A 25,532-nucleotide genomic window follows, 5' to 3' on the forward strand; every position below is an offset into this window, starting at 1 on the left:
TGTTGAGTCATCTCATGCCCATAGCTAAGTGAGCAGGTGTAATAACAAAGGTGCAGACGTACCCTGGAGGCTGGTGATGGGTGGTGCTCTCTGTCAGGCTTTCCTTTTAGCACGTGGGCACAGAATGGCAGGCACAAATTACTATCTCTCTTCGCAATTATTAATGTGTTCAGTTATCTGTATAGCTTTTTAGAAGCTCTATTGTAAGAGTACTTTTCAGTGCCTAGTAATCAGAATTATAAACTTTGGGCACTCGAGAGAGGAGCCATCCTTTTCAAATGAGTCTTTTGAGATTCCAATGCTTGGCTAAGAGAAAGGCAGGTCTGACTGCATAGCAAATAGTAGTGACTTCTCTGGCTCACGCCTACCAGGAGCTAAGGCTACGGTGGGAAGCCCCTGACAACCACCTTGGCCAGTGGAAAAGTTAGAAGGAAAGGGAATAATAACATGTTTGACCTTTCTGCTCAGTGTTCAGGTTGAAGCTTGGAGTCCAGGTCCAAGAGCGCCCAAGGCACTCTTGCAGCATGAGCGGTCGGGAGGACTTCTGTAAACTCTCAGCTGACGGAAGGGGAACATCCTTCCTGGCATGATTTCTAAATTTCCCTGCTGCCCAGAGTAGGTTTTCTTTAAAGAAACAAAATTCTGCTCTTTAGTTGGAGCCTGATGAAGGCCTGGAAGGACTGCCTTGGTCATTACCACTTAGCTCTACAAGTTGAAATGAACATTCAACAGGGCGATAATTGTGCTCCTCTCGGACGTGAGATTTGCCTGTACTAAAAATCTTGCTGAATGGAGTGCCTAGGAATTTGATGGCTCTGAGGAGTGTTTTTCCCTATCACCTCATGGCGTTGTGTTTTTCTCTTTGGAGGAATTCAAAAATTTGTGCGTGTGTTTTCTGGTCTTACTTATTTGTTTTTCCAAATATGTTTGCAGCCAAATTGCTCCTTAAAAACAGGGCATCTAGCCAATTTCCTTTCTGATCTGGCTGAGTGAAACTGGGACTTCTTGGTCCTTTAGCTTTTTTAACTTACTGAGATTCCTAATTTTCCCATTCACTTATTTGTCACATGTGTGCATGCGTGCTTTTGTACACACACACACACACACACACACACACACACACACACACCAGACACAGGCCACTGTCCGCTAAACGCAGTGCCCCGGGAATGTCTGTCATCATTCTTAGCTCTGTCTTCTCAATAAGTGAAACGTTTTAACTGTTTCTTTCTGAAAACTGGTAACTGCAGAGTTTCCATCACTAGTTGGTCAGAAAGCCAAAAATAAAATATTAGTTGTGGGGAAACGAGACTGGCACAGATGATCTTCTTATATTCTTGAGTGGAGGGGGAGCTGATTAGCTCTGGCACACTTGTATTATTCCAGGATGAAACGCAGTCATGTTACAGGATGGCCATCAACTTATCTCCCCACCACCACCCCATTAGGATTCTTTAGGCCCCATGGATTCAGCATATTCGGTTAAACTGAAGTCTATGTAAGTCAGATTCTGGCTTTTGTTAAATGTCCCTGTCTAAGAAAAAAAGGTGTTTTGGGCATTCATTTGTTTAAATTAATAAGTAATGGGTGTAAATCAGTCAAGACTAATTCATAGGATTTTCCCTTATAATCCCCATGGGTTTAAAAATGAACCAAAAAAAAGTGTGGGACCACTCTATTAAAAATAATAGTAACTTGCCATTTTCAGTGTATCTTATAATCGTCATCTTACCCTTGAATTTTATCTTAGGTACTTTGATTTTCTGTCTCTTATAGAACATAAAAGAGACAAAAATAATTTCCTAAAAGAAAATCCCTCTGGTTTTTGTATTTCCTCTAAGGGCTTGTGTGAAACACAAAGCAGAAACTACAATGACATAAACATTAATTCTGTTGACCTACATAGAGCATAAGGAGCTTATTCTGAATCCTCATTGGGTTTCATTACATCATGTTGTGGGTTTCTATCAGGCTTCAGTAGGAAGGCGAGGTTAGATGTTGTCACACGTGGATGCACTGGGCTTCTTCCTCCTCTGTGGGCCTGCTGGTGCTTGCAGCTCCTGACTCAGTGCGAAGCCCCTACTACAAGCACCTACCCTGCCTACATTCTCTGTGGGCACCATTCCTTTGCATGGATCTCCTCCACTAGGTGAGAGAATTATAGGCATTCTTTACCAACATCCATCCCCAACCCTCATTAAAACCCTTTGGATCTTCATGTACCTGGCACTCAATAAATGTTTATTGAGGGGCTGAGTAAAAGTGGGAAATCCCTGTAACAACAGGCTTGAAATTCTCATATGGTGCATAGTATCAAAACGTTCTTTTTAGCTCAATGTCTCCCAGTCATGTTGGGAGCTACCTCTGGTTTTGCTCAATTATTTCAAGATATTAGGCGAAATTATTAATGAACTACCTTCAGAAGAAGAAGCAACTTAAAAATGCTTGACTTTTTTTTTTTTTTTTTTTTGCCTTCCACCTTCCCCCTTCCCTTCCTTCCTTGGTTTTTCAAATAGGGAGATATCCAGGTAAGGGAAATCTTCTACTATGAGGAACAGTAGTATTTTTTCATGAAAATGACTGCTATATACTACAATATAGTTGACTTCTGGTTCCCTGACGGCTTCTCTTTACTCTGCTGTGGTTATGTTGGAGATGAGAGCTGGTGATGGTATAGGAAAGTTTTTGTAGCAGCCGACCATATTTTCACACTAACTGATCCATAGATCATGCCAGACACCACAGATCAGCTCCCGGGCAAAGGGGAAGGAATCGTCCACGGAGCCTGCCAAGGTGCATCTCTTAAACCAGGAAAATTTTCTTGCCCTAAATTAATGATTCTCCTTTGAAGGAGATGATCTTTTAGATGACGTCTATATTTAGTAGGACTGTGCGATTCTAGAAAGCAAAGGTTTTGTAGGCACGGGCTAAAGCAACTAATCTTGGATCAGTTACCACATCTTCTGGTTCCTGGACTCTCACTGACATGTTCAGTGACCTGAAGTTAGATGCTTAATCTCCCTGTACCTACATTTCCTCTAAAGAAATAGAGGAATAAACCTCCCCATTGAGCCAGCAGAGCTCTTCGGGCTAACCGATGACAGGAAATGCAAAGAAGACTTTATACCACGCATTTATTCTGCAGCACTCCTTCCTGCTCCTTTGCATTCTCCCTCCACCTTCTCTGAAAGGACCTGCCAGTTTTCAGGGTGGGGTCAATGGGCCGTGTTCCCAAAGAATGCCTGGGTGGCCCGCCGAGCCTTGCTGGGTTTGGAAGGCAGAGCATAGGAGTGCTTAAGCCGCTTGATCAACCTTGACAGGCAGCACCAAGAAACTTCAAACCTCCATGACAACCAGCTGCACACCCAGGCTGCAGGGCATCTGTTTACGTTCCATCAAATCTTCTTCCCAAGTGTGAAGAGTAATGTTCCTCAATTTAGACCGATTTTCCGTGCTTAAAAAACCAGAGCCGATAGCAGAACGGTCTCTTGGTCATGTGTCGATATCCAGTGTCTAACAGGTGAACCTGACTTATGATTTTTCACCTTGTTGGTTTTAAAATTATTTATTTGCTTAGCATTCCTGTTTGGGGATTGAAAAATCAAGTGTCTCGAACTTCATTACGCTCTGTGTTCCTTGCACTCATAGCTGGACGGATGGATGGAGGAAGCACAGACTGAAAACCAGACTGAAACCCATTTGCATTTCATGTGGCCTCAGGGACCCCTCACTTTCGCTGGCAGTTCAGAGGCAAGAAATCCACATTCAGGTCTCGGCTCAAAGTTAGAGAAGGCTGCCTGAGATAGGATCCGGTCTTCCTTTTATATACTCTGCCAGTACCCTGTTCCCTTTGTAAACACTCATCATACTGTAAATAAGGAAGTGTTTGGATGATCATTTGCTCTCTTCCCGTACTAAACTGTCCACACCACGAGGGCATGGACCCTGACCTCATCTTCACCATCGTAGCCCCAGGTCACTGTGTTTCAGAAGCTGGCACAGTACCTGGTGCTTAGAAGCATTTAATAAACATTTATTGGATGTTGAATGAAATGATGACCATTATCACGTATTCAGAAACGGTTATTGGCTACCTACCATGAATGCGCAGTGTTCTAGGCCATAGGTCAGCAAACTCTTTCCGTGAAGGGCCGGAATGTAAATAATTCTCTGCTTGGGGGCCGTAACTACTCAACTCTGTCCCTGTAGCCCCAAAGCCGCCATAGACGAGCCGTGGACAAGTGGCCTGACTGTGGGCTGGCTTTGGCCTGCAGGGCATAGCCTGTGAACCTCTGCTCCAGGCACTGGTCATGGAAGAGAAAGGGAAAGAAGAAACCCCAGCAAAAGGAGGATGGAAAATAAAGAACTTCAGAAGTATTTAGGTCTTATTTTGTAAATTGTCCTAATTTATAAATCAGGATATAACTGTTATTTTCTTTCCTGGGAGAGTTTCACGGTCATCTTTTACTTAATTCCTAATCGGGTGAGCGTGATTATTTCACATTAGATAAACTGAGACACATACAAATGCCGTCACAAACCTTAGTTAGCCCAGTGGGGATCCACAATTAGCTCACGATGGAGACAGGGCTGGGCAGGACAGCCCTGTGGTTAGCCACGGCTAGTAACTGCCTGGGTAGTGAGGTCTCAGGGGTGCCTCTCCCAGCAGGGCCGTAAATCCTCCCATAAGCATCCTGCTGTGAGATGATGTCTGCAGATCTTATATATCAGGGTTGGAAAGGACCTGAAAGGTCACAAGTCTGGTTACCAGTAATACACATGTCCTCTGAACCAGAGCTCCTTAGAAGGCCATCTGATGGCCGTTGTGAGCGACAGAGTTTACGGAGGCTGTTGATCTGATGGTTCAAAGTTTATCTTCAGGTGGAGTTGCAGGGGTGCTCCCTTGTAATCTGGCCTTCAGGTCCTGGTTCAGGTCATCTAACGGCAGTAACAGCTGCCACCACGGACTGAGCACTTACTGTGGGCCAAGCACTGTGCTAACCTCTGTAGGTACACCGTCTCTGTTCATCCTCCAAGCAGCCCTGTGAGGGAGGTGTCACAGGTATTTAATAGATCAGGAAACTGGGGCACAGGAAGGTTAAGTAACTTGTTCATGGTCATACAGGCAGGTAAGTGGAGAAGACAGGTTTTGAACCCAGGGCATCCTGACTCTGGAGAGCCACTTCCTGTGTACCAGGGAGGTGGGAAGAGGTGGCAGGGTTGGACTCCCCGTGATTTTAGAGCTCGTTTAGCATGGCCTCCATGCTTCGTTAAAGAAGAAACTGTGACCAAGGATGATCAAATGATTTGTCCAAGGCCCCCTGGGTGCTTAATGCAAGACCATGACAAGAACACCTCCTTTTTCTTGTTTTCTCCTTCCCCTTCTCCAAAGGTCATCTCTGTTGGCTCTGGGGGTGATGAAAGATTTCACATTTTTACCCAGAGAGGAATTCAGCCTTAGTAAGCGAACGTAAATAATTCTTGTACTAGAAGTCTTACTGCAAATTATTTAGCCCAGTAATGTGACTTAATAATAATGTATTCAAGCCATCTCAAATGAGTGCTAACTACTGGAATGAACATTCTGTGCTTCTGACTTCTACATCTGTCTTTGAACCAGAGCCAGTTATAATAAAAGGCCTTGCTGGGTAATCCACTAAAGATACAAAAACAAAAAAAACTGTCGAGACCAGCATAGAGTTTAAAAGTTTTCTCAAAATGTCTATGAAATTAAACTCTTTGTTCTCTGGATGATAAGAATAAAAAATTAGCAGAACACAATGAGTAACCCTGTGGTATAGTTTCTTACAATTAGTTTTTGAAATTATTTTTGGTTCATGAATTGGAAGGAGAGCATACAGTTTGTATCTTAATGGAATCCAAGAACTTTGACAGGACGAAGTGTTTGCTTTAAGTTCAGAAAATTTGGTCTTGGACCATTAAAAATAAGCTTGCATCTGCTACTAATTTTCTTCTTGCCGACAAAGACTGTGGTTTGGTAGAAAGAAGAAGAATAAAAGGATCTGCTCAAAGCAAGTTACAAAAATGACAATGGGAGGGGTCGCAGAAGTTAAGGAAGGGAGAACATATAATTGCAGGTGATGCATTTCTTTCTCCCTGGTCAGTCGTAGATTGAGTCCCTTCTGTCCCAGATATAACAATTTCCTCAGCATCAACTTCTATCTTTCAGCCAGGTTTTGGCGTTAAGCCATATCTGCCCTTCAAAGGGAGCATTTAGAAAGTATCATTTTATTATACATATTATAATAATGCCTTAATTAAACCAAATATAGGTATATAATATATACCTATATGTACACACAATAAAGTGTACACATTTTAAGTGTACAGTGCCATGAAATGTGACAATGGCCACAGTCCAGCCCCAGCACAGGTGCAGCTCTGTCCTCTGCAGTGAGTGGCCTCTCACGCCATCTGTCGGCCTGCCTCACTTTTCACTCCTGTCAGGTCATTGCTCTCTGCATTATATCCAGGCTTCATGGCTGTTTTCTTCAGGGGCAGCCAGATTGTCTGGTAGGGTCTTACTTTGTCATACCTGGAAATAGACGTGTATGTTATTTACCTTTTTGTATTAAGAAAAGAGAAAGCAAAAAAGGACTTCTGTGGAGGTTATAGAAAGTGCAAGTTATCAGGTTTAGTTGTTAATCGATTCACGCGTAGGTGTATAGTCAAAATCAAATGCCCTGTGCATCCTGTATTTATGTGGCATTTTTAACTCATTGCTTAATTTGTTATTACGTTGTCTGCAGTGACACAGAAGTAGCAGTACATTTTTACTTCAAGTTAAAAAAAAATAAAGTAGAAGGTTGAACAGTACATGTAGAAGCTGAGCTGGATGAATGGGTGTATATTCAGTCAAGTGAGTTTGCAGGCTACACATGTATAAATCTAGGCAGGTAAAAAAATACCTATGATTTATACCTGGGTGTATAAGTATAGTTTCTAAAATAAAAATGCAATATGGGGCTTCCCTGGTGGTGCAGTGGTTGAGAGTCCGCCTGCCGATGCAGGGGACACGAGTTCATGCCCCGAACTGGGAAGATCCCACATGCCGCGGAGCGGCTGGGCCCGTGAGCCGTGGCTGCTGAGCCTGCGTGTCCGGAGCCTGTGCTCCGCAACGGGAGAGGCCACAACAGTGAGAGGCACGCGTACCGCAAAAAAAAAAAAAAAAAAATGCAATATGAAGAATGAGTAGATTAGAAAAAGTTATATTAAGAGAGCTTTTACTGGTATTCAAATAAGTATTTTACCAAATCATACCTGAGATATTTTACATTTGGTGCTACAAAAAGTAGCACTTTGGGGTATTAAACTCACTTCCTGGATATTAAAGAGCAAGAGATAAATTAAGTATGTTAAGACCAAAATGTGTTGTTTTCCTCCGTTAGATTACTAGAAGATTTTGTGGTTCGGCTTTGTTACTTTCCAGTGATAAGCATCTGAAAAGGATCATTTTTGAATTTTATTTTAAATATCCAGTTACAATTTGATCTTGTATTGATAGGATCCTCTTATTCGGTGACTGTTGCCTAAACTTGTCATATTTCTTTCTTCGCAGACGAAACACGCTATCTTAGATTCCTAAAGTCCTACAAAGATAGAGGGGTTTAGACACATTATGAAGTAAGCCCAGTAGGAAGGCTAAGTCAGACAGACATCAGCCACTGTACCTGGAGTACAAGCAGAATATGGTATAAAGACTCGTGAAAGAACTACTTCCCCCAGCAGAGTGTACGTGTGCGGGTTCTCCCGTACAGGAGAGATCTGTTTTACTGAAGGAATCAGAAAAGCTTCGTGCAGTGTGTAGCCTTTAGGGTGGGCCTGGGAAACTAATTTGCATGTTAGAGTAATTTTGCTGCCATAATACTTTGTAAAAGGGAAAGTTTCTCTTTTCCTTTTAACTTGGGGCAACAAAGATTGAATAAATCCTTCACACTTCAGTCTTTGCCTCACTTTCTCGTACTGATTCATTTCTCAAAAAAAATGTCTTCCCTACATTTTAGCAATAGCCATTTCCACAAATCTGTGTTTCTCTTGTAGTGTCTGAACCACTGGCTTTCAAACTCAGAGCTCTTGTTTAAAAGGAAGCGTATCTGGAAGCCCAGTACGTAAAATGCACGAAACCCGAACAGATTTCTGGTCGAGACAGGGGTGTGTTTGTCAGAAGCCTCCTCCTTCCTACTTGGCCCACGGCATCCCTTTTCTCCTCTCTCCCCATCCTTCTCTCTCCCAGGGCTCTGCAGAACAGAGTCTGGTTGAACTCCCCTTCTTAATTTTCTTTATTACACAATTCGTTTTAAAACAGTTCACTCTCAGCCATTTAAAAACAAGCCCTGGCTGGAGTGTCCCTGTGTTTGTTAACAGACCTATTTAGTCGCCCACTCACAACCCTTGTCTCCCGTTGCCTGGAACCATGGCAACTTGCACATGCATACAGGGAAGGCAGAGCGCCCAACACCCTTTCCTGAAATAACGAGCTTCCTTACCTGAGAAACTTTATCAGCAAATTTTTAAAAGATAACAAAAAGCCAAACCAGGGGCGTTATGGGGTCAGCTTTGTATTCTATCGCTTTTTCATTTCCGAATGAATGAGTGTGGCTTTTAAAGGTAGGTCATCTCTTGTGTTGTTTTGTATCAAATAAACCTCATGTGAACAGATCACTCTTACACGATGTGAACAGTGCTCTGTTTGGATTATATTTTGGGGATCTCTTTCCGGGTTTGTCAGTTTGACACTCAAACCGGGGTGAAGGGGTGAGGGCGGATATAAGAATGAGCTTCCAAGGGTAGCATGTCTTTGAGGCAGAATGAACCTAAATATCTTTGCGGATAGTGAAGTAGTTGGAATACCTTCCTATTGTCTTTCCACTCCCACAACCTCAGAAGAAAGTACTTCTGGGCTTCCCTGGTGGCGTAGTGGTTGAGAGTCCGCCTGCCGATGCGGGGGACACGGGTTCGTGCCCTGGTCCGGGAAGATCCCACATGCCGCGGAGCGGCTAGGCCCGTGAGCCATGGCCGCTGAGCCTGCGCGTCCGGAGCCCGTGCTCTGCAACGGGAGAGGCCACAACAGTAAGAGACCCGCGTACCGCAAAAAAAAAAAAAAAAAAAAAGGACTTCGAAGAGGATCTGACTTCAGTTACCCCATAAATCATAGCTGACCCTTGGAATAGGCTCCAGCAGCTGCTCAGAATTATAAGATATGGTGCCGGGATATGGAACTCAGGGCCAAAGAATCCTGAGGAAGAAGAAACAGGAGGAAACATTCTAGGAAGAGATAATATGGCAAGTAATTATTCAGACATCTTTTCAGAAGAGGGAGTCCATTTTATCAGCATGGTGAAGTGACTAGTTACCAGAGTCAGTGCCATTAGTGTTGGTCAGCCTTGTCCTAAGGCATTACTATCAAGTCCTTTCTTGGTGGAGACGGGAATAGAGGTGTAAAGAAACAACAGAGAGTGTCTTAGTGATCTTTTGGTTACAAAAAGAAAAATCCAACTGGGCTAGCTTAGGCCCAGATAAGAGGAATTTTTTTTTTTTTTTTAAAGAAGTATCTTTGTGTGTGAAGGAGGCCCCAGGCAGGACGTGTATGCAGGCCTCGCAGGGGCCAGGGGCCGGGGGCCTGGGCTGGCCTGTTTGTGAGAATCAAGGGGCAGATGGTTTGGGGGGGCTCAGTGTTGGTCCGTGTGGCTCTGTTTCCCACTCTCCTTCTCACCGTGGACGCTCATCCACCTCTCCATGTCCATCTGCTTGAGTCTTCACTCTCCACCGTGTGCTTGCTCTGTTTCTCTAATGCACACGTGGGACGTGCTCACTAGCCTCAGAGCTGGGCTGCCTCTCTGTGTCAGCATCCCCCTCTCGCCCAGAGGCTCCCCCTCACACGGTCCCAGACCAGAGACTGGAAGTGACTCTGCTTGGGTCACAGAGCCCTTCAGGTTTGATCCTGTCAAAAGGGAGTGGTGGGTAGGGGAGGGTGAGCAGGGTTTTGTGATGCAGATGGGCTGCTCAGAACTTAGCCCTGTGAAGGGAGGAGTATAGTAGACATGCTTCCAAGTGGAGTGCTGTCTGGGCAGCCACTGTGAAAGCTGTCTACTCCAGGTGAGGACACACTTGCCTCTTTTTTTTTTTTAATTGAAGTATAGTTAACTTACAATTTTGTGTTAGTTTCAGGTGTACAGCAAGGTGGTTCAGTTTTTGTCCTTTTCAGATTCCTTTTTATTATAGGTTATTACAAGATATTGAGTACAGATCCCTGTGCTGTACAGTAGGTCCTTGTTGGTTATCTGTATATAGTCGTGTGTATCTGTTAATCCCAAACTCCTAATTTATCTCCTCCTTATTACCCCCTTTGGTAACCATAAGTCTGTTTTCTATGTCTGTGAGTCTATTTCTGTTTTGTAAATAAGTTCATTTGTATCATTTTTTTGCATTCCACATATAGGTGATATCATGCTATTTGGAGAAAGACCTCTCTTTCTCCAAATGCTTGAAATGCCTTCCAAGCATTCTAGTGAATTAGTCACCCCTTGGTCAGACTGGTGGCAACCAGACTCCTCTGTCCCTCCAGCTATATTGGGCTTAGGGAAAAACTCATCAAAAACCCATTATATCAGGAAAGGCCTAGAAAATTAATTCCTCCTTGAGAAGGGCCAGTTTACAGCTTTGCACCCCGCCATGAGCTCCAGCCATAAGTTGGAGCACTGCATTAAAAACTAGCAGCGCAGCGCACGGTGCCCTGACACGTCCACTGCCAGATCCCACGCCCATGCTCCACCTGTTTCTCAACAGAAGTTACTGGGGTCCACCACCCAATGGTTCAGCTAGCAGTCAAGCTTAGTGCCCAGATAGTAATTGCAGAAACTCTTTCACCAGACTGTCCACATCAGAGCTTACGCAGAGCTGGCAAAGAAGGGTAAGATGGAAGGGGAGCATCTTTAAATTCTGGGCCCAGTTCTCACTTCCATCCACTTCTGCTCTTTTTCAAGCAAAGAGACTAACCTAGGGGTAGAGGCACAAAAGCGACTACCATTTGACCTGTTGCAAGTATCATAGCTCATCTTGCTTCCGATTTTTCAGTTGTCAAGTGGAGTTGATATAAGGATTCAGGAAATGAGGTTCTGTTGTGAAACTGAAGGCACAGTGCCTGGGTGTCATGTGTCTTAGCTCTTGCTGTTTATTAAGTATCTGTTATGTGCCAAGCCCCGTAGTAGGTATTTTACAGGTCATCGTTTTCATCCTCATAAGAGTCCTGCAAAATAGGTCTTGTTAGTTCCATCTGAGGAGATGGAGTCTGGAGAGGGGAAGTCACGTGTCCAAGGTGAACCAGTATGTGAAGGTGCCAGGATCACACCAGGTTGGCCTGGCTACAAAGCCCATGCCATCGCTGTGGTTTCCAGAATAAACTGTGTGCGAGCAGACATCCTCTGTGTAAATGGGACCGGAGCCATCAGGCTAAACAATGCCCTGCTCCACACAGTCGAGGGTAATTCATATCCACTGAGTAAACAGACGCTGGGCAAGAGTTCCCTTGTGTCAACTTGCCTGTTCTAGGAATTCTCAGTATATACATTGGAGCACAGCCAAAAGTTCAGTGTGAGGCTGATCTTTCTTGAGATCCATCCCAAGGGGGCTTAGCTAATAAACAGACTGAAAGGACTTCCCTGTGAGGTGGTTTCGCTCATGGGACTCACCCTTGGCATCTCCCAAGAGATAACTTTTTCCGGTGGTTCTGACACACCCAGTTCCCATGTCTCCAGGGAGTTAAGGGGCACAGTGACCCCCACCACATAGGCTCACTGCCTGGACACCACTTCCTCCTCACACCCTGGCCTGAGGTAGGGGTCCTTCCTGCGTTGTCACAGTCCCTGCGCAAGCATCAGTTGGAGCAGCTGGTCACGTTGCCTTTGCCTGTGTCCCTGACACTCTTCCCACCTGGCTGAGAGCAGCATGCTCCGTCCTATGCACCATGTAGCCCAAGGATTTATCACAATTTTTCGACGGCAACAATACCCTTGGCATTATCATAGTTGACATTTACTGGGTACTTACTCTATGCACTTTGAAGTGGGTACTATTGTGATCCTCGCATTAAAGGCAAGAAAACTGAAGCACAAAGACGTCCGTTTACTTCATGTCACAAAACCATAAGTGGTAGAGCTGGATATGAACCTGGGAAGCTTGATTCTAGATCCATGCTTTTTTTTTTTTTTTTTGCGGTACGCGGGCCTCTCTCTGTTGTGGCCTCTCCCGTTGCGGAGCACAGGCTCCGGACGTGCAGGCTCAGCGGCCATGGCTCACGGGCCCAGCCGCTCCGTGGCATGTGGGATCCTCCCGGGCCGGGGCACGAACCCGTGTCCCCTGCATCGGCAGGCGGACTCTCAACCACTGCACCACCAGGGAAGCCCTAGATCCATGCTTTTATCTAGTACTCTGTGATGCCTCCATGTAGCAGATGCTTAATTAATTAATATTTGCAAAGGGATACACATGAGGATTAATTGCTGTATTTTGAGATACATGATATGATCTGTGACATACTTAAATTTGTGCCACAATGAGCTGCGTTACAATGGCGCTCTCCCACGCCCCCTGCTTCTGTTATTCTGTGGATCTTCATCCCCGCACGCTTGCACAGCAGAGGCAGTATAGCGCCATGCCCGTGAACATGCATTAGAGAGAGGCCGATGCCGGTTCTCGCTCTCCCACTGACGGGCATCACTTCTGTGGACACGTTACTTATCCTTTCTTAATGTCATGTTCCTCCACTGGAAGACGGAAATAATAATAGCGCCTACCTCATAGAGTAAACTTAAAGGAAATAATATAAATGGAGGAATTAAAGGGAATAATATAAGGCACCGTTCCTGGAACACAGTACCCATTCAACAGACATGAGCACGTTTTGTTATTATCACAATTGTCATGAACATCGGTTTTTAAAACTTTGCCATCGAGAACACAGCTTCCTGTCCACGGACAAGAAGTTCTGAGCCAGTGTGAGTGACACTAACTGATACTGCTTCAGCCTGAGGTCTAAAGTCACCAAACTTAGGACAAAGATGTTTGGACCCATGAATTCCAGAGACCTGAAAAGCATTCCAGAGCTAATGGATGGAGTCTTTGTCTGATACCCACATCTTTGTCCTGATGTGCGCCCTGTGAGGTTCAGGGAGCCTGGGCAGAGAAGGGAACCAGAGACGTCCAGGGTCAGTACCAGCCATCTGATGAGTGGTGGCTTCAGAGGTAGAGTGGACTGCTGCATAACAAAGGCTGTCAGGAGACCCCAAGGATGCCAAATGCTAAACGCTAACAAGAGCTGCCATTTCTTATACCATCAGCAATGAACTTGGCACACAGTAGAGATTCATTCATTCATTCCCTCATTCATTCAACAATATTTATTGAGTCAGACAATGTTCTAGGCTCAGGGCATCAATAATGATCTAAAGAGGTAAAGTCTTAGATGTTTAGGCCCTTTTATACTTTATATGCATCATCTCCGTCAACAGAGTCATCACAACAACACCGTGGTCTAAATGTTATCTTTCCCGTTTGATAGATGAGGGAGCTGAGACTCAAAGAGGTTATACCGTACCCAAAGCCTCAGAGCTGGAAAGTGGTGAACCTAGGATTTAAACCCAGTTCTTTCTGATGCTAAAGTCCATTCTCTATCCACAATATGATACTGCCTATCAAGGGAATAGCAACTGTTGGATGTGTGTGTGTGTGTGTGTGTGTGTGTGTGTGTGTGTGCCCACACATGTGTGTTGGAGGGGAGGGGTATTCGTTAATTCAGAAATCCAAATGTTTGTCATTGTGACACAGCAATAATTATGACCATCAGTTTGAAAACTGCAAGCAGCTCTGGTTTTGGCCTCTAGACTTTGCCTCTGGCCAAAATTAATGTGTCCTTGACTGCCCTCAACAAAGACAAGAACTGTTAAGCTTAGGTTGACAAGCAGGTAGAAGCTCTGAAGTCGGTGGTTCATTCCCAGGCCTGCCCACTGAGTAACTAAGTCCCGGGTGCCCTCCAGAGCTTGGACGAGGGCAGTGGGCACCATGCCTGTCCAGATGTTGTCCAAACCCAGGGAGCTAGTGCTCAAATGTCAGTAATTTTGCACAGAAAGCGTGAAATGCTCTGGTCCGCCCTGGTGGCAGTGGATGGTGGGCCCCAGAGCCAGTGGGCTGCTCCTGGCCCATTTGTTTAGGCCTCTTGCGTGCCCGTTCTCCATGCACTGGGAAGGAAGTTTCGGAGGCAGCATTTCATGCCACTGAAAGGGAGAAGCGGGGAGGGCAGTTGGTCATTGCAGTGGGGTCTAAGAGCCCACAAGTAATGCTCTCTTCTGGGTCAGAATCCCGGTGGCCTCGTTGTGTTTCCGAGAGGCGCCATTATTTCTAGGCATCACAGCCAATGCTCGCTGTACAAGTCTGCTCCTTCATTCTGTTCATTCCGAAGCTTTTCCGTTGCACCCTGTTCCCGTCAACATAAGTCACAAAGCAAGGGCAGTGCCGTCCAGTGGGAAGGACGTTGTAGTGGCCATCAGGAGACCCGGAATCCGGCCCTGGCTCTGCCCCAGCTGGCGGGGCACCTTGGATGAGTGCCTTTGCTCCTGGGCTTTCCTTTCCTCACCCGTAAAACAAAGGGGGCAGAACTGGATAGGGGTGTTTCCTATGATCCCTTCCGGCTTTAAAATTGCGAGTTGTTTGTTGAGTATTGGCAGCCTTAAAGTGTCTTTGCCCTGTATTCAAAACACATTTTTCCCCCGCTCCTTACGGGCAGTGTTCTTTCTATTGCTTCAATGCCCATAAGGCTGGTCCTCCATGTTTGATAACTCTTCGCTAAATGAATGAATGGCTATACAAGGAAATCATGAATGAGTGAAACCACTATCACGTGCTCATATAGCTCGCAGACTTTGGTTCTTGGTGTTTCAGTTTGGTTTGCCAAGAGGACTAGGTAACCAGTATGAGGCATCTGAGTGGTGTGGGCACAGAGAAATCAATTTCTAACTGTTGTTGTTGCCCTTACCCTTATAATTATACACCCTGTTTTCTACAAATTTGGAAGATTGTGCATAGGGTTTTGTAACCACCGTTTTTCAACAATGACGATTTTTTTCCTCATCACTAATATTCTCTTACTTAGCTTTAATGGGTGCATCCTATTCTATTGTAGGGTTTACTGTAGTTTATTTGACCAATCCCTTAATCTTACACAGTAAGTCCATTCGAGTTTTTCCATATTATAATCAACATATCTAAATATTCTAAATTACCTTAAAAATAAAATATACAGGCATACCTTATTTTATTATGCTTTGTTTTATTGCATTTTTTACAAATTAAAGGTCTGTGGCTACCGTGCATGGAGCAAGTCTCTTGGCGCCATTTTTCCAATAGCAGCTACTCCATGTGTCTATGTTATGTTTTGGTAATTCTCACAGTATCTCAGACTTTTTCATTATTATTATACTTGTCATGGTGGTATGTGATCAGTGATCTTTGATGTTACTGTTTTCATTGTTTTGGCATTTTTTAGCAATAAAGTATTTTTTAATTAAGGTACATACGTTGTTTTTTAGACATAATGCTATTATCGCACATTTAATAGACTACGGTATAGTGTAAACATAACTTTTATATACACTGGGAAACCAAAAAAAATCATGTGACTTGCTTTACTACGGTGGTCTGGAACGGAACCCGCAACATCTCTGAGGCATGCCTGCGTTGTTTCTGTAACAGGAGAAATGTTTTCAGTAAATGATGCTGATCTCATGACAGCGTGGGCCCTGCCTGCTTAAGTAAATTGGTGGATAAGTCTATAGGAGAGCTGTGTGGAAGCCACTGTGAGGCAGCCTTTCCTCTCCACGTGCAGAGTGACAGTGATCACCGTCAGCTACAGTGTCACTGAATGAGAGGACAGCTGTTTCCCCACATCCAGAGCACTTTGTCTTTCTTCTCTTGAGCAGAACTAAGAGAAGAGGTGAGGCCAGGTCATATGCACGAGGACCCAGACAGAGATAGGAGGCCCGGGTTGAAGCTCCCCTCTACCGCCTGACCTCAGACCGAAAGCTTAACCTTCTGCACCTTGGTTTATTTCTCTATGAATGAGAGCGTTAGTATCATCGTTAGTATTGCCTGCCTTTCCATCACTGGTTTGGAAGGTAGAAGCTGGAGAGCTTGTGAGCCTGAAAGAAAATCATAGGTCCAAGGTTAATTTGAAGCCTTAAAGTAAATGTTGTACAGAAGTGAGTCCCTGAGAACACAGGGTCACTGGTTCTTTTTGTGCCGTTCATCTCTGGAACTGTGACCTGGACTATACCTATAGTTGACAGTGGGTTTTTTTTTTTAACTTTTTTTTTTAATTAATTAATTTATTTATTTTTGGCTGTGTTGGGTCTTCGTTTCTGTGCGAGGGCTTTCTCTAGTTGTGGCAAGCGGGGGCCACTCTTCATTGCAGTGCGTGGGCCTCTCACTATCGCGGCCTCTCTTGCTGCGGAGCACAGGGTCCAGACACGCAGGCTCAGTAATTGTGGCTCACGGGCCCAGTTGCCCCGCGGCAGGTGGGATCTTCCCAGACCAGGGCGCGAACCCACGTCCCCTGCATTGGCAGGCAGACTCCCCACCACTGCGCCACCAGGGAAGCCCGACAGTGGTTTTTGAGAAAATCCTTGCTTCACAAACACCACCACTATGAATAGGGAGCAAAGGCAGTAATTCAACCCTCTACTTTTTGTATGCTTTTTTTACTTTTAATCCTTGCCAGATGTAGACTGGCAATGAGCCCAGAGGGTGAGTGCCTTCTGATAGAGGTCGTTTTGTTCCCATCTCCCTTCTAGACAAAGAATTCTTGAAGGAAAAGGAGAAGTTAGAAATGGAGTTAGCGGCAGTGCGGACCGCGAGTGAGGACCACCGGAGACACATCGAGATCCTGGACCAGGCTCTGAGCAACGCCCAGGCCAGGGTCATCAAGCTGGAAGAGGAGGTGAGCCTGCGGGGGGCGGGGGGTGGGGTGCAGTGCACAGAGCCCCGAGGGCCTCCGTTTCCGTTTCCTAACCCAGCAACTTTAACCAGAGCCAACTCCAAGGGAGCTGAGTCAGGGGAGCGATGTAGGTGACCTCCCAAATAAAAATGAATAAAAACAGAATTTATCCACCCCAGAGCCAGGCAGAGGATGAGAGGCAGACGTGAATAACCATCAGCAAAGAGTTCAGTCTCAGCCTTAAACCCAGGCTGCTGCCCACTGGCTGGCAGGTGTCCAAGGCTGAACATAAATGGAAGGACTGGGAACCACTGGTGCCTGTGGAGAAAAGAGACTCAGTTAACAGTTCAAGTGCTGTGTCTCTGGGCTCTCAATTGCATAAAAAAGGCCAAGTCTTCTGATGCGGTGGGATTGGGGTGGTGTTCAGCAAACCTGTCTCCAATTTTCAGAAGTTAGCTTGGCCAGGTGATGACCCCCCAATCCAGGAAACGTTGATGCCGCTCGAGCGTGATGGGTTTAGTGGTTTCTGATGAAATCCAGCCTTTAGATGAAGTTTTAAGAAGTAGACTTTTCCTTTAAGCCTGACTGGGGAAGTAGAATGACCACTCCTGAGGTGCCGGCTAGGGCATCCGGGCTGTAGACACAGCAGCACAGGGGAGCCTGTTGTATCCGCTGTGTGTGGTGAGGCTGGGCCGAGCAGACCCACGGTGGAGAGTAGAAACTCCAAGTCACAGAGCGGCATGACCGAGATAGTCTCCACCAGGACCGAGTTGGTGCTTGGCTCGCAGGAAACAGCACTATTATTAATCCAACTGCTGTTGCTGTTGTTGTCGACAATAAAAAGCTGTCCCTTCAGGAAACATCTCCTGGCGCCAGGTGGCTTGGGTGTCTCAGCAAACTTCAACTTCAAGGCTAATGCAGCTAAAGGGGAAGATTGTTAAGTCAGTAGGGTCTTGTCCATTCAACCTGTCCCGTGAAACCCCACAAGTCCTGTGTACAGTTTTAATACTAGCATGAGGATCCCAGGCAACAGCCCCAGAGTCTCGTCCTTGTCACCAGCAAGCAACTCATTAAATAGGAAACTATCTGCTACAGAAAGTGACCTTGACCCCTGAAGGACAGGAGGTCTGCTTTGAGGAAGGGAGGCCAGAACTTACTCTGAGGGCACTTATCAAGGCTCCATCTCCATGTATGGAGCAAAGGAAAGTGATAATTTTGAAATATTTTAATTTTAATATTTCTGTTAAAGCAAAAGTTGTGAACTCCTTGAAGACAGGTTCTTTATAATCAGCATTATGGGTCTTTTCTTGTCATTATATTTATATAGGATCTGTGTTTGGTTGACTGTATGTAACTTCTCCAAAATGTCTCATGTGTCTGGCTTCCAGCGTCCCTCCTTGTTCTTATTAAAGTTTCTTTTGAAGGATCTTAACTCAGTTTAGATGGTTCACACTGAGTGCCTACCATAACTTCCCATGATGCTTAAGGGCTTGGACTCTAGAGGCAGACCACGTGAGTTAGACGGGTGGTGTATCAGCTGTGTGACCTTGAGTGAGTCACTAACCTATTCAGTCCTCAGTTTTCTCAGTTGTTAAACGGAGGTAATACAAGAGTTTACCTTCTATTGTTATTGGGCGGATTCAACGAGATACTTCATATAAAGCACAAAGCTTGGCCATGGTAGTGCCTCCAAAATGTTGGCCGATTAATTACTGGTACTACTAGTCATCATCATCATTATATACTCCTTGCTAGACTTAAGGCTGATCCAAGGGTGAATGAGAGAGATCGATGCCTCCAAGAATCTTGCCGTTGGTTAGTGATAATATTAACTCGTTCATTTAACAAATACTTATTGAGTACCAACTGGATGCCAGGTACTGTTCCAGGCCTTGGGGACGTATTGTGCGCTCTGCCCCAAGCAGACAAATCTCGCGGCACTTATATTCTAGGGGCTACACACTCAGAGAATGGTATACAGTCTACGACATGGTAAGTGGTGTATGAATGGTACTCACAAAATAGTTTATCAGATGAGGCTTTTCTAGCACAGGAACCTGCAGTTAGTAGGTCCTCAAACAATCAAAGGCACAGTGAATGAAAGAGTCAGATGAAAACTAATCCCAAGAGTAGGTGTAGAAAAGGCTATAAGTTACTGTCCGCGCCCCCCGGCAAAAGGTCAGAAGCACCTCGTTTTTTATCGCAGAGGGTTTGGCTAGGGCACAGACATTGCTCCTGGCAGGGCTGCCTGCTAAGTCAGAAACCACCCTTTGCAGCGAACACTTAAATCGCTAGCATGTTCCAACTTGCCAGTGCAATCATGGGTTGAACTCAGGATCTGAATCACCCGCAAGGCATCTGCATGCCCAGGTGCAGAGTGACAGGAAATAGCATCTGGTGTCTCCTCACCCGGGACCAGATCAAGGAAAAGCCTCAGTCTGATTTTTGGCACCAGCCAATCCCCAGAAAGTTAGAAATGTGCCTGGGATCTATCTATGAACGTGGGTCCAACTCCTAACTGGAAGAAAACAAAGTCTGAGGGTAAGAATTTGAAGTGGTTGATCAGTGAGTCTAAATCCATACCTGATGTGACATTTACATAAATCAATTTTTACCTTAATTTGCCTCTCCTCAGTGATTGTGTGGTTTGCGTGTTCATTAGGCCTTTCCCGTCTCTCCAGGGCTGTCATCCATAAAGGGCTCTGACATCTTTAGGAGGAAATTACTCCACAAGTATCTATAATCAGATATTGTCATACTCATTCACACATGCACAAATGGGTACACATGCATAAATATATACAGTCACAATTTTTCTAATAGTAATTGGTAGTTATAGAAGATTTGAAAAATACAGAAGAGAGTAAAGATGATGAGAAATTATTATTCTGCCATACAGACAAACACAGTTGATGCTTTTATTTCCTTTCAGTCTTTTTTCATACATAGATGATAGATAGATAGGCAGGCATAGTTGTGATAATGTATATAATTTTTGATTCTGGATTTTTCAGTTAACATTATAGAATAAGCATTTCCTTATAACATTTAAAAAATCTTTATTAACCTCATTTCCAGTGCCTGCTGATGCTATAATGACTCAGCAATAACCATGGATTGAGCTCAGAGCTGTATAAATGACTGAAAGCAGGTGGCCTGTTAGGGTCTTCAGTTCCTAGCATCCCAGCTGATTTAGGTGTAACTGGTGGCCTCCGTCTAAATCTTTTCTGTCCCAGCACACCTGAGGGATAGGAGTGGAGAAGGTACATGCACTTGTAGTTTAAATAGCATCTCGAGGTACTCTGACACACACACCCCCAATCTCCACCCCAGCTTTGAGGATCACTGTCCAAATTCCATGTTCCCTTTTCCTCTCCTCCTCCACTCAGCTCCGAGAGAAGCAGGCATACGTGGAGAAGGTTGAGAAGCTGCAGCAGGCCCTGACCCAGCTGCAGTCCGCCTGCGAGAAGCGGGAGCAGATGGAGCGGAGACTGCGCACCTGGCTGGAGAGGGAGCTGGACGCCCTGAGGACCCAGCAGGTGAGGGGCGGGGCCCTCGGAGTCTGGCACATGCGTTCTGTGAAGGCCACGGAGCTGAGCACCTGCTGCCCGCCAGGCTCTGCGCTCTGCCCTGAGGATTCAGGGGTAAACGAGAGCTTGCTGTCCTCCGTGGTCCAGCACAGAGGCCAGTGGAGGAACCAGTAAGTCCACTCACTGGAGAGACAAACGTCTTGACAGGGAGAAAGTGGTGACCCCTGGGGGCTGGGTATGGGGGAATGCGAGTGCAGACGGCTTCATAGCGCAGGACATTTGGGTTGGACTTCGAAGGATGAGTTTGTTGGCCATTCTTGGGGAAGCATCAGAGGTAGAGGAGGAGTATGCGTGGAGGAGAGAGATGAGAGGCACGTGGTGGGTCCCGGACAGCTGGGGGCAGCCAGCTGGGGGAGCGTACCAGCTGGAGGCAACGTCCAGTTTGTGGAGGGCTTTTGGTCAGGTTGAGAGACTGGATTTTTTTTTTCCTGTAGGATCAGGAGAGGAGCCCTCTGGTGGTGTCAGAGGAGGGGCTGGAGGAACAGATGTTGAAGTCAGGGGAGCCAGCCCGAAAGCTGTTAGTGTCATCTAGGGTGCAGTGACAGTGGGAATCCACGGGGGACCTAGAACGGGGGTGAAATTGGGAGGACCTGATCATCAGTGAGTTTTCAGAGGTAAAGGACAGGAAGGAGTCAGGACTATCCCTAGAAAATAATATTGGCCATAAGTTCCGTGTCCTTCTGCCTCTCCCTGTTTCTCCTGGTAACAGCTGTTCATGTAATTCAGCTGCAAATAAACTCAGAGTAAAACACCCCAGCCCAGGGTCCTCGTGGGCCTTGGCAAGAGGAGAAGTCCTATAGCTGGGCCGGGCTCCGTTACAAGCGGGTCAAGGGCTTCTGGTGTGTCATCAGCCAGCGTGGTGGGCAAAGCCCTCTGTGCAGCTGGTGAAGAGTGTGCTCTAAGTTTAGAACCAGGGAAATGCGACACAGGACTCCATGGAATTATCTGGTGGATAGGGCATAGTGGTTATGGTTGAAACACTTGAAAACACTTGAAAGCATATGCTCTGGCCAGCTCAGCCCTTTCTCATGGCAGCGCACACAGTTCCCTCTGGGCGTATGTACTTGGCTGGAGATGGAGGTGTTAGCGAGATTGCCCAGAAAACCAAGGAGCCCACCCAGGCCCCTACCAACTTGGCTTAGTTGATAGCTCACAGGGAAAAGTGAGTCTGTCTCTGGACTTCTGATCCTTCTAACCTGTGCCGCATTCTCTGGCATTTCAGGGCCACCCTTCAGCCATTTTCTGTTGCTCCGTTATTGAGATCTGAAGTTCTCCAAGTGGAGGGCAGGCTCTCTGGTGTCTGGTACTGTGCTGGCACCTGGTGGGTATTTATGAGTCTTTGGCTGACAGAATGGGCACATCTCAGTATTTAGAGCAAAAAAGAATGTTCTTTTCCAGTTAATGTGCCACGCACACCCTATAGTTAAATTACTTATCCCTGGATCTTCTATTTTGAGTGCTATGAAAACAGACTCTTCATTCATTTCAGCTACTATACGTATTCTAAACTATATCTCTCCCATTGATTGCTTTTGGGATTTGTGCCAGTGGTATTGCTGTTGCAGGCAGTACTCTAATGAGCTGCCTTTTTACATGTCTCCTTGCAAAAAAATGTAAGAGCTTCCCAAGAGGATATACTTAAAAATGGATTTCTGGATAACAAATGGATATGCAAAACATCACTAGATATTGCCAGATCACTCTACAAAGTAAATATACCAATTTATCCAAAATGTATAAGAATGTCTTCCTGTACATTATCATCAACATTTAGTTTTGCAAGATGTCTTTTTCTTTAAGAAAAAAAAGGGGGGATGAAAGAAACCAGACTCAGCTCCATTATCCTTGTTGTGTTTCAAGAAGAAATGTGAATGAAACATTATTTGAAAAATTTCTCTATTGCCACAGAGGACCATTCCCGTATGCACACTCAGACCCACACACACTCAGGCCCATTTTTTTCCTCAGAGCAGCAAACACAGCTTTCCCACTGTTTGTAAAGGATGCTGTCAGGTTTCGGCTGCCTGTGGGGGACAGAAGTTTCAGAATCAGGGCTGTCCTGGGGAATTACGTGGCTTGCATTTTGGACTTGTCTTCGGGAGCTGACAGCAGATCCCTAGATGTGTACGGCTGACATGAGACCAGAGAGTGGGGAGACAATCTTTAAACAGAACTTTGCTGCCCAGCATCTCTTTAAAATAATATTACAATTGTTTTTTTAATGAGAGTGTTAATCTGTCTCTTCTGTTATGAAAGGCACTTGGGGATCTCCCTACTTTTCCCTGCGTTTGCCTACTCATTAAAAAGATGAGTATTATTTTTTATTTTTTCCTTTAATACTTCGTTTTCTCATTTTACCAATGAGCATGCATTATTCTATAACCAGAAAAGACAAAAGTGTTGTTACAAAGAAGTCCACCAAAATACCTTAATAGTTCCACGTGGCCAATACTATAGTTTGGTTCAACTCCTGCCTGGAGTCTGTGGACAAGTGTGGTGATCGCAGTTCCGCTGGCCCCCAGCAGGGGTGACCAGCATCCACCCTGGCGCGTGGGGTCACCCGAGAAACTCTGCCTCTCTGATCTGCTTCCTCTATTTAGTCTGAGGAGCTCACACATGTGTCCACCCCGGATGTGGGCAACCCACCTTGCACACTGCTCCTTCACTCCGGGGTCACCGAGGCATTTACCTGACCCCATTAGAAGGCATACTGAGGTCACACAAAATAAATAAAGCCCCTTGTCATCTCTCCCCTCCACAAAGCAGTGAGACCACACTGCCTGCCTCTTCCCATAGAGAATCATTCTGAAGGGACCATTGAGAGAACAGCTTAGAGCACTTTTGAATCAACACCGCACACAAGGGCTCTGCCATAGGCCCACGCCAGGACACAGCTGAGCCTCTCCACCCGGCCCTCTCCACACACAGCCCCCAAGTGAGCTCCAGTTACTCCTGCAAGTTATTTCTTCTGGAACCTTCCAGAAGGGTGGGTAGGCTGGAGGTGAGCAGAGTGGCATGGAATCGTGAACTGAGTCAGAGCACAGACTCGGGGGTTAGGCTGCCTTCTCCTCCTACTACAAAAGGGATCCTTCTGAGCCTTCACTTCCTTGTCTCTAAAATGGGGCACATAACTTATATTTACCATATACTTGTAACTAAAAATAAGAAAATCTGCACAAAGTACTTACACAGTGCCTGACACTTAGCACTTGGTGAAGGAAGAATAACTATCATTGTTGTTCTTCTCTTCATTACCTTCAGGGTCATTTGATGGCTTAGGGCATCTTTGGTGCCCAAGTTACTCCAACTTTTCCAATCCCATTGAAAAAAAAGTGACAAGTGTGGCTGGACTGAGAAGGTCGGAGAGGGAAGATAGGTCAGGACACTAGGACCAGCAGGAAAGAGCAGCTCTCAATGAATAGGTTCTGTTATTAGAAGTAATCTCCCCCTACTTTGGGAGGCAAAGTGTGGTACTTAAGCATTCCTAGAAGTTGGGGGGAAGTGAAATAGAAATAATGGTAAAAGAGGAAGGGAAATTAACATTTTTAAGAACTCACAATCTTTTCTTTTTGGAAAAGAGCTGAAAGTAATTTTCACGTCTTACTTCCACAGTAGTCTTAGGAGGTAGAAGAAAGAAGTGGGGAATGTTCTTGAAGGGCAAAACAAGGCCCAGGGCAGCTAAGAGACCAGCCCAAGGTCATGTAGCAAATTTAGGCCTTTCTCCCAGGTGAACACGCTGAAGGCAAAGATTTTTTATCTGTATTGGTCACTGTGGTATATCCCCTGCACAGGGTGCGTACTTAGTAAATATTTGGTGACTAGCTGAACGGTCAGCAAAAGCTGGCCTGCCTGACCCTTAATCTGTTTTTCTGGGCAATGTATGTACCCGTTAGACTGTGCTATCTCTGAACTCTTGAGTGTCTAAGTTCTTGCATTTATTTAAACAGCTCTTAAGGACCTGAGCGGGTCACCAGCCGAGGTGGCAACACAAGGGATTTGGATAGAAACCATAGATGGCAGCTAAGTGAGGCTGTGGGATCTTTTTCTTGGAAAGTTTCCCAAAGCAGGGTAGTTTCTCATCTCAGTGGACTGGTTTGTTTGTCCTCCTGCCCTGAGGCCGGGTGCCTGGCTTGATGGGGTCGGTGACTTCCTATGCAGGCTGAAGAGGACAGGTACACGCTTTCCAGTCTATTCCGGCTTAAATGCCGGCCACTGGCCAGCTACCACTGGATCCTAGAATAACTTGTATTTGTAGCTTTCAAGAATCAAATAGAAGCATATGGTTTACAAAAAGCCCGTAGGCCCGTTTGTTCTCTTCTGTCTGGTGGGATTAGGTTCCAGCAGTACAGTTCAAATGCCCAGCTGTTGCTCTGGGTAATTTATGCGGTTCAGGGTGAGAGGTACCTCTCACCTTGCAAACAACCCTGCATTTCAAGTTTGTGATCACTGGGAAATAGGAGGGGAATGCATGTCCCAGGACAGAGAAGAGCTGGGATGAAATGGTTCTCCCCTTGAGTAGCTTAGGCCCGACTGGTCTCCTAACCCCGGGTTCCCGAGATGACCCATCTCCACCACTGGCCAGAAAGTCAAACCTCCTCGTCCTCTAAGTCATCCGTTTAGAGGAAGTAGTATCCCTGAGTTAGAAGGGAGAAAATCTGAAAAGTGAATATCCTCAGCTTATGAGCTCTTCAGATAACACAGCCGCTTTGTGTTGTGTTATCCGAATAACACTTCTCTCTTATGGACACAGATGGAGAGAAGGGGCTGGAAAATGAGCTTGACTTGCCTTAGAGGTTTTTCTGGTAACACTGTACTTTGGTTAGCCCTTTAAAGTGTATTAAGTGCTTTCATGTTTATTATCCTCTTTGATTGTTGGGCTTCCATCTGGGGCAGGTCTTAATTTCTGTTTCCCAGATGGGAGGCTGGGCAAGCATTAGGGC

At 45.5% G+C, this 25,532-nt stretch overlaps 1 protein-coding gene across 2 annotated transcripts in view; it reads left to right on the forward strand.

Annotated features, from left to right (window-relative positions):
* The window catches only part of AMOTL1 (angiomotin like 1), a 133,040-nt gene that overhangs the window by 91,895 nt on the left and 15,613 nt on the right, over positions 1 to 25,532 (forward strand). For both annotated transcript variants that reach the window (XM_030883738.2, XM_030883743.3), the window contains exons 7-8: positions 16,860 to 17,005; positions 20,392 to 20,541. In XM_030883738.2, the coding sequence (XP_030739598.2) occupies positions 16,860 to 17,005; positions 20,392 to 20,541 (296 nt within the window). The remainder of the gene's footprint in view (positions 1 to 16,859; positions 17,006 to 20,391; positions 20,542 to 25,532) is intronic.

The sequence above is a fragment of the Globicephala melas genome, chromosome 8, assembly GCF_963455315.2.
Source record: "Globicephala melas chromosome 8, mGloMel1.2, whole genome shotgun sequence".
In the NCBI taxonomy this organism is placed as follows: domain Eukaryota; kingdom Metazoa; phylum Chordata; class Mammalia; order Artiodactyla; family Delphinidae; genus Globicephala; species Globicephala melas.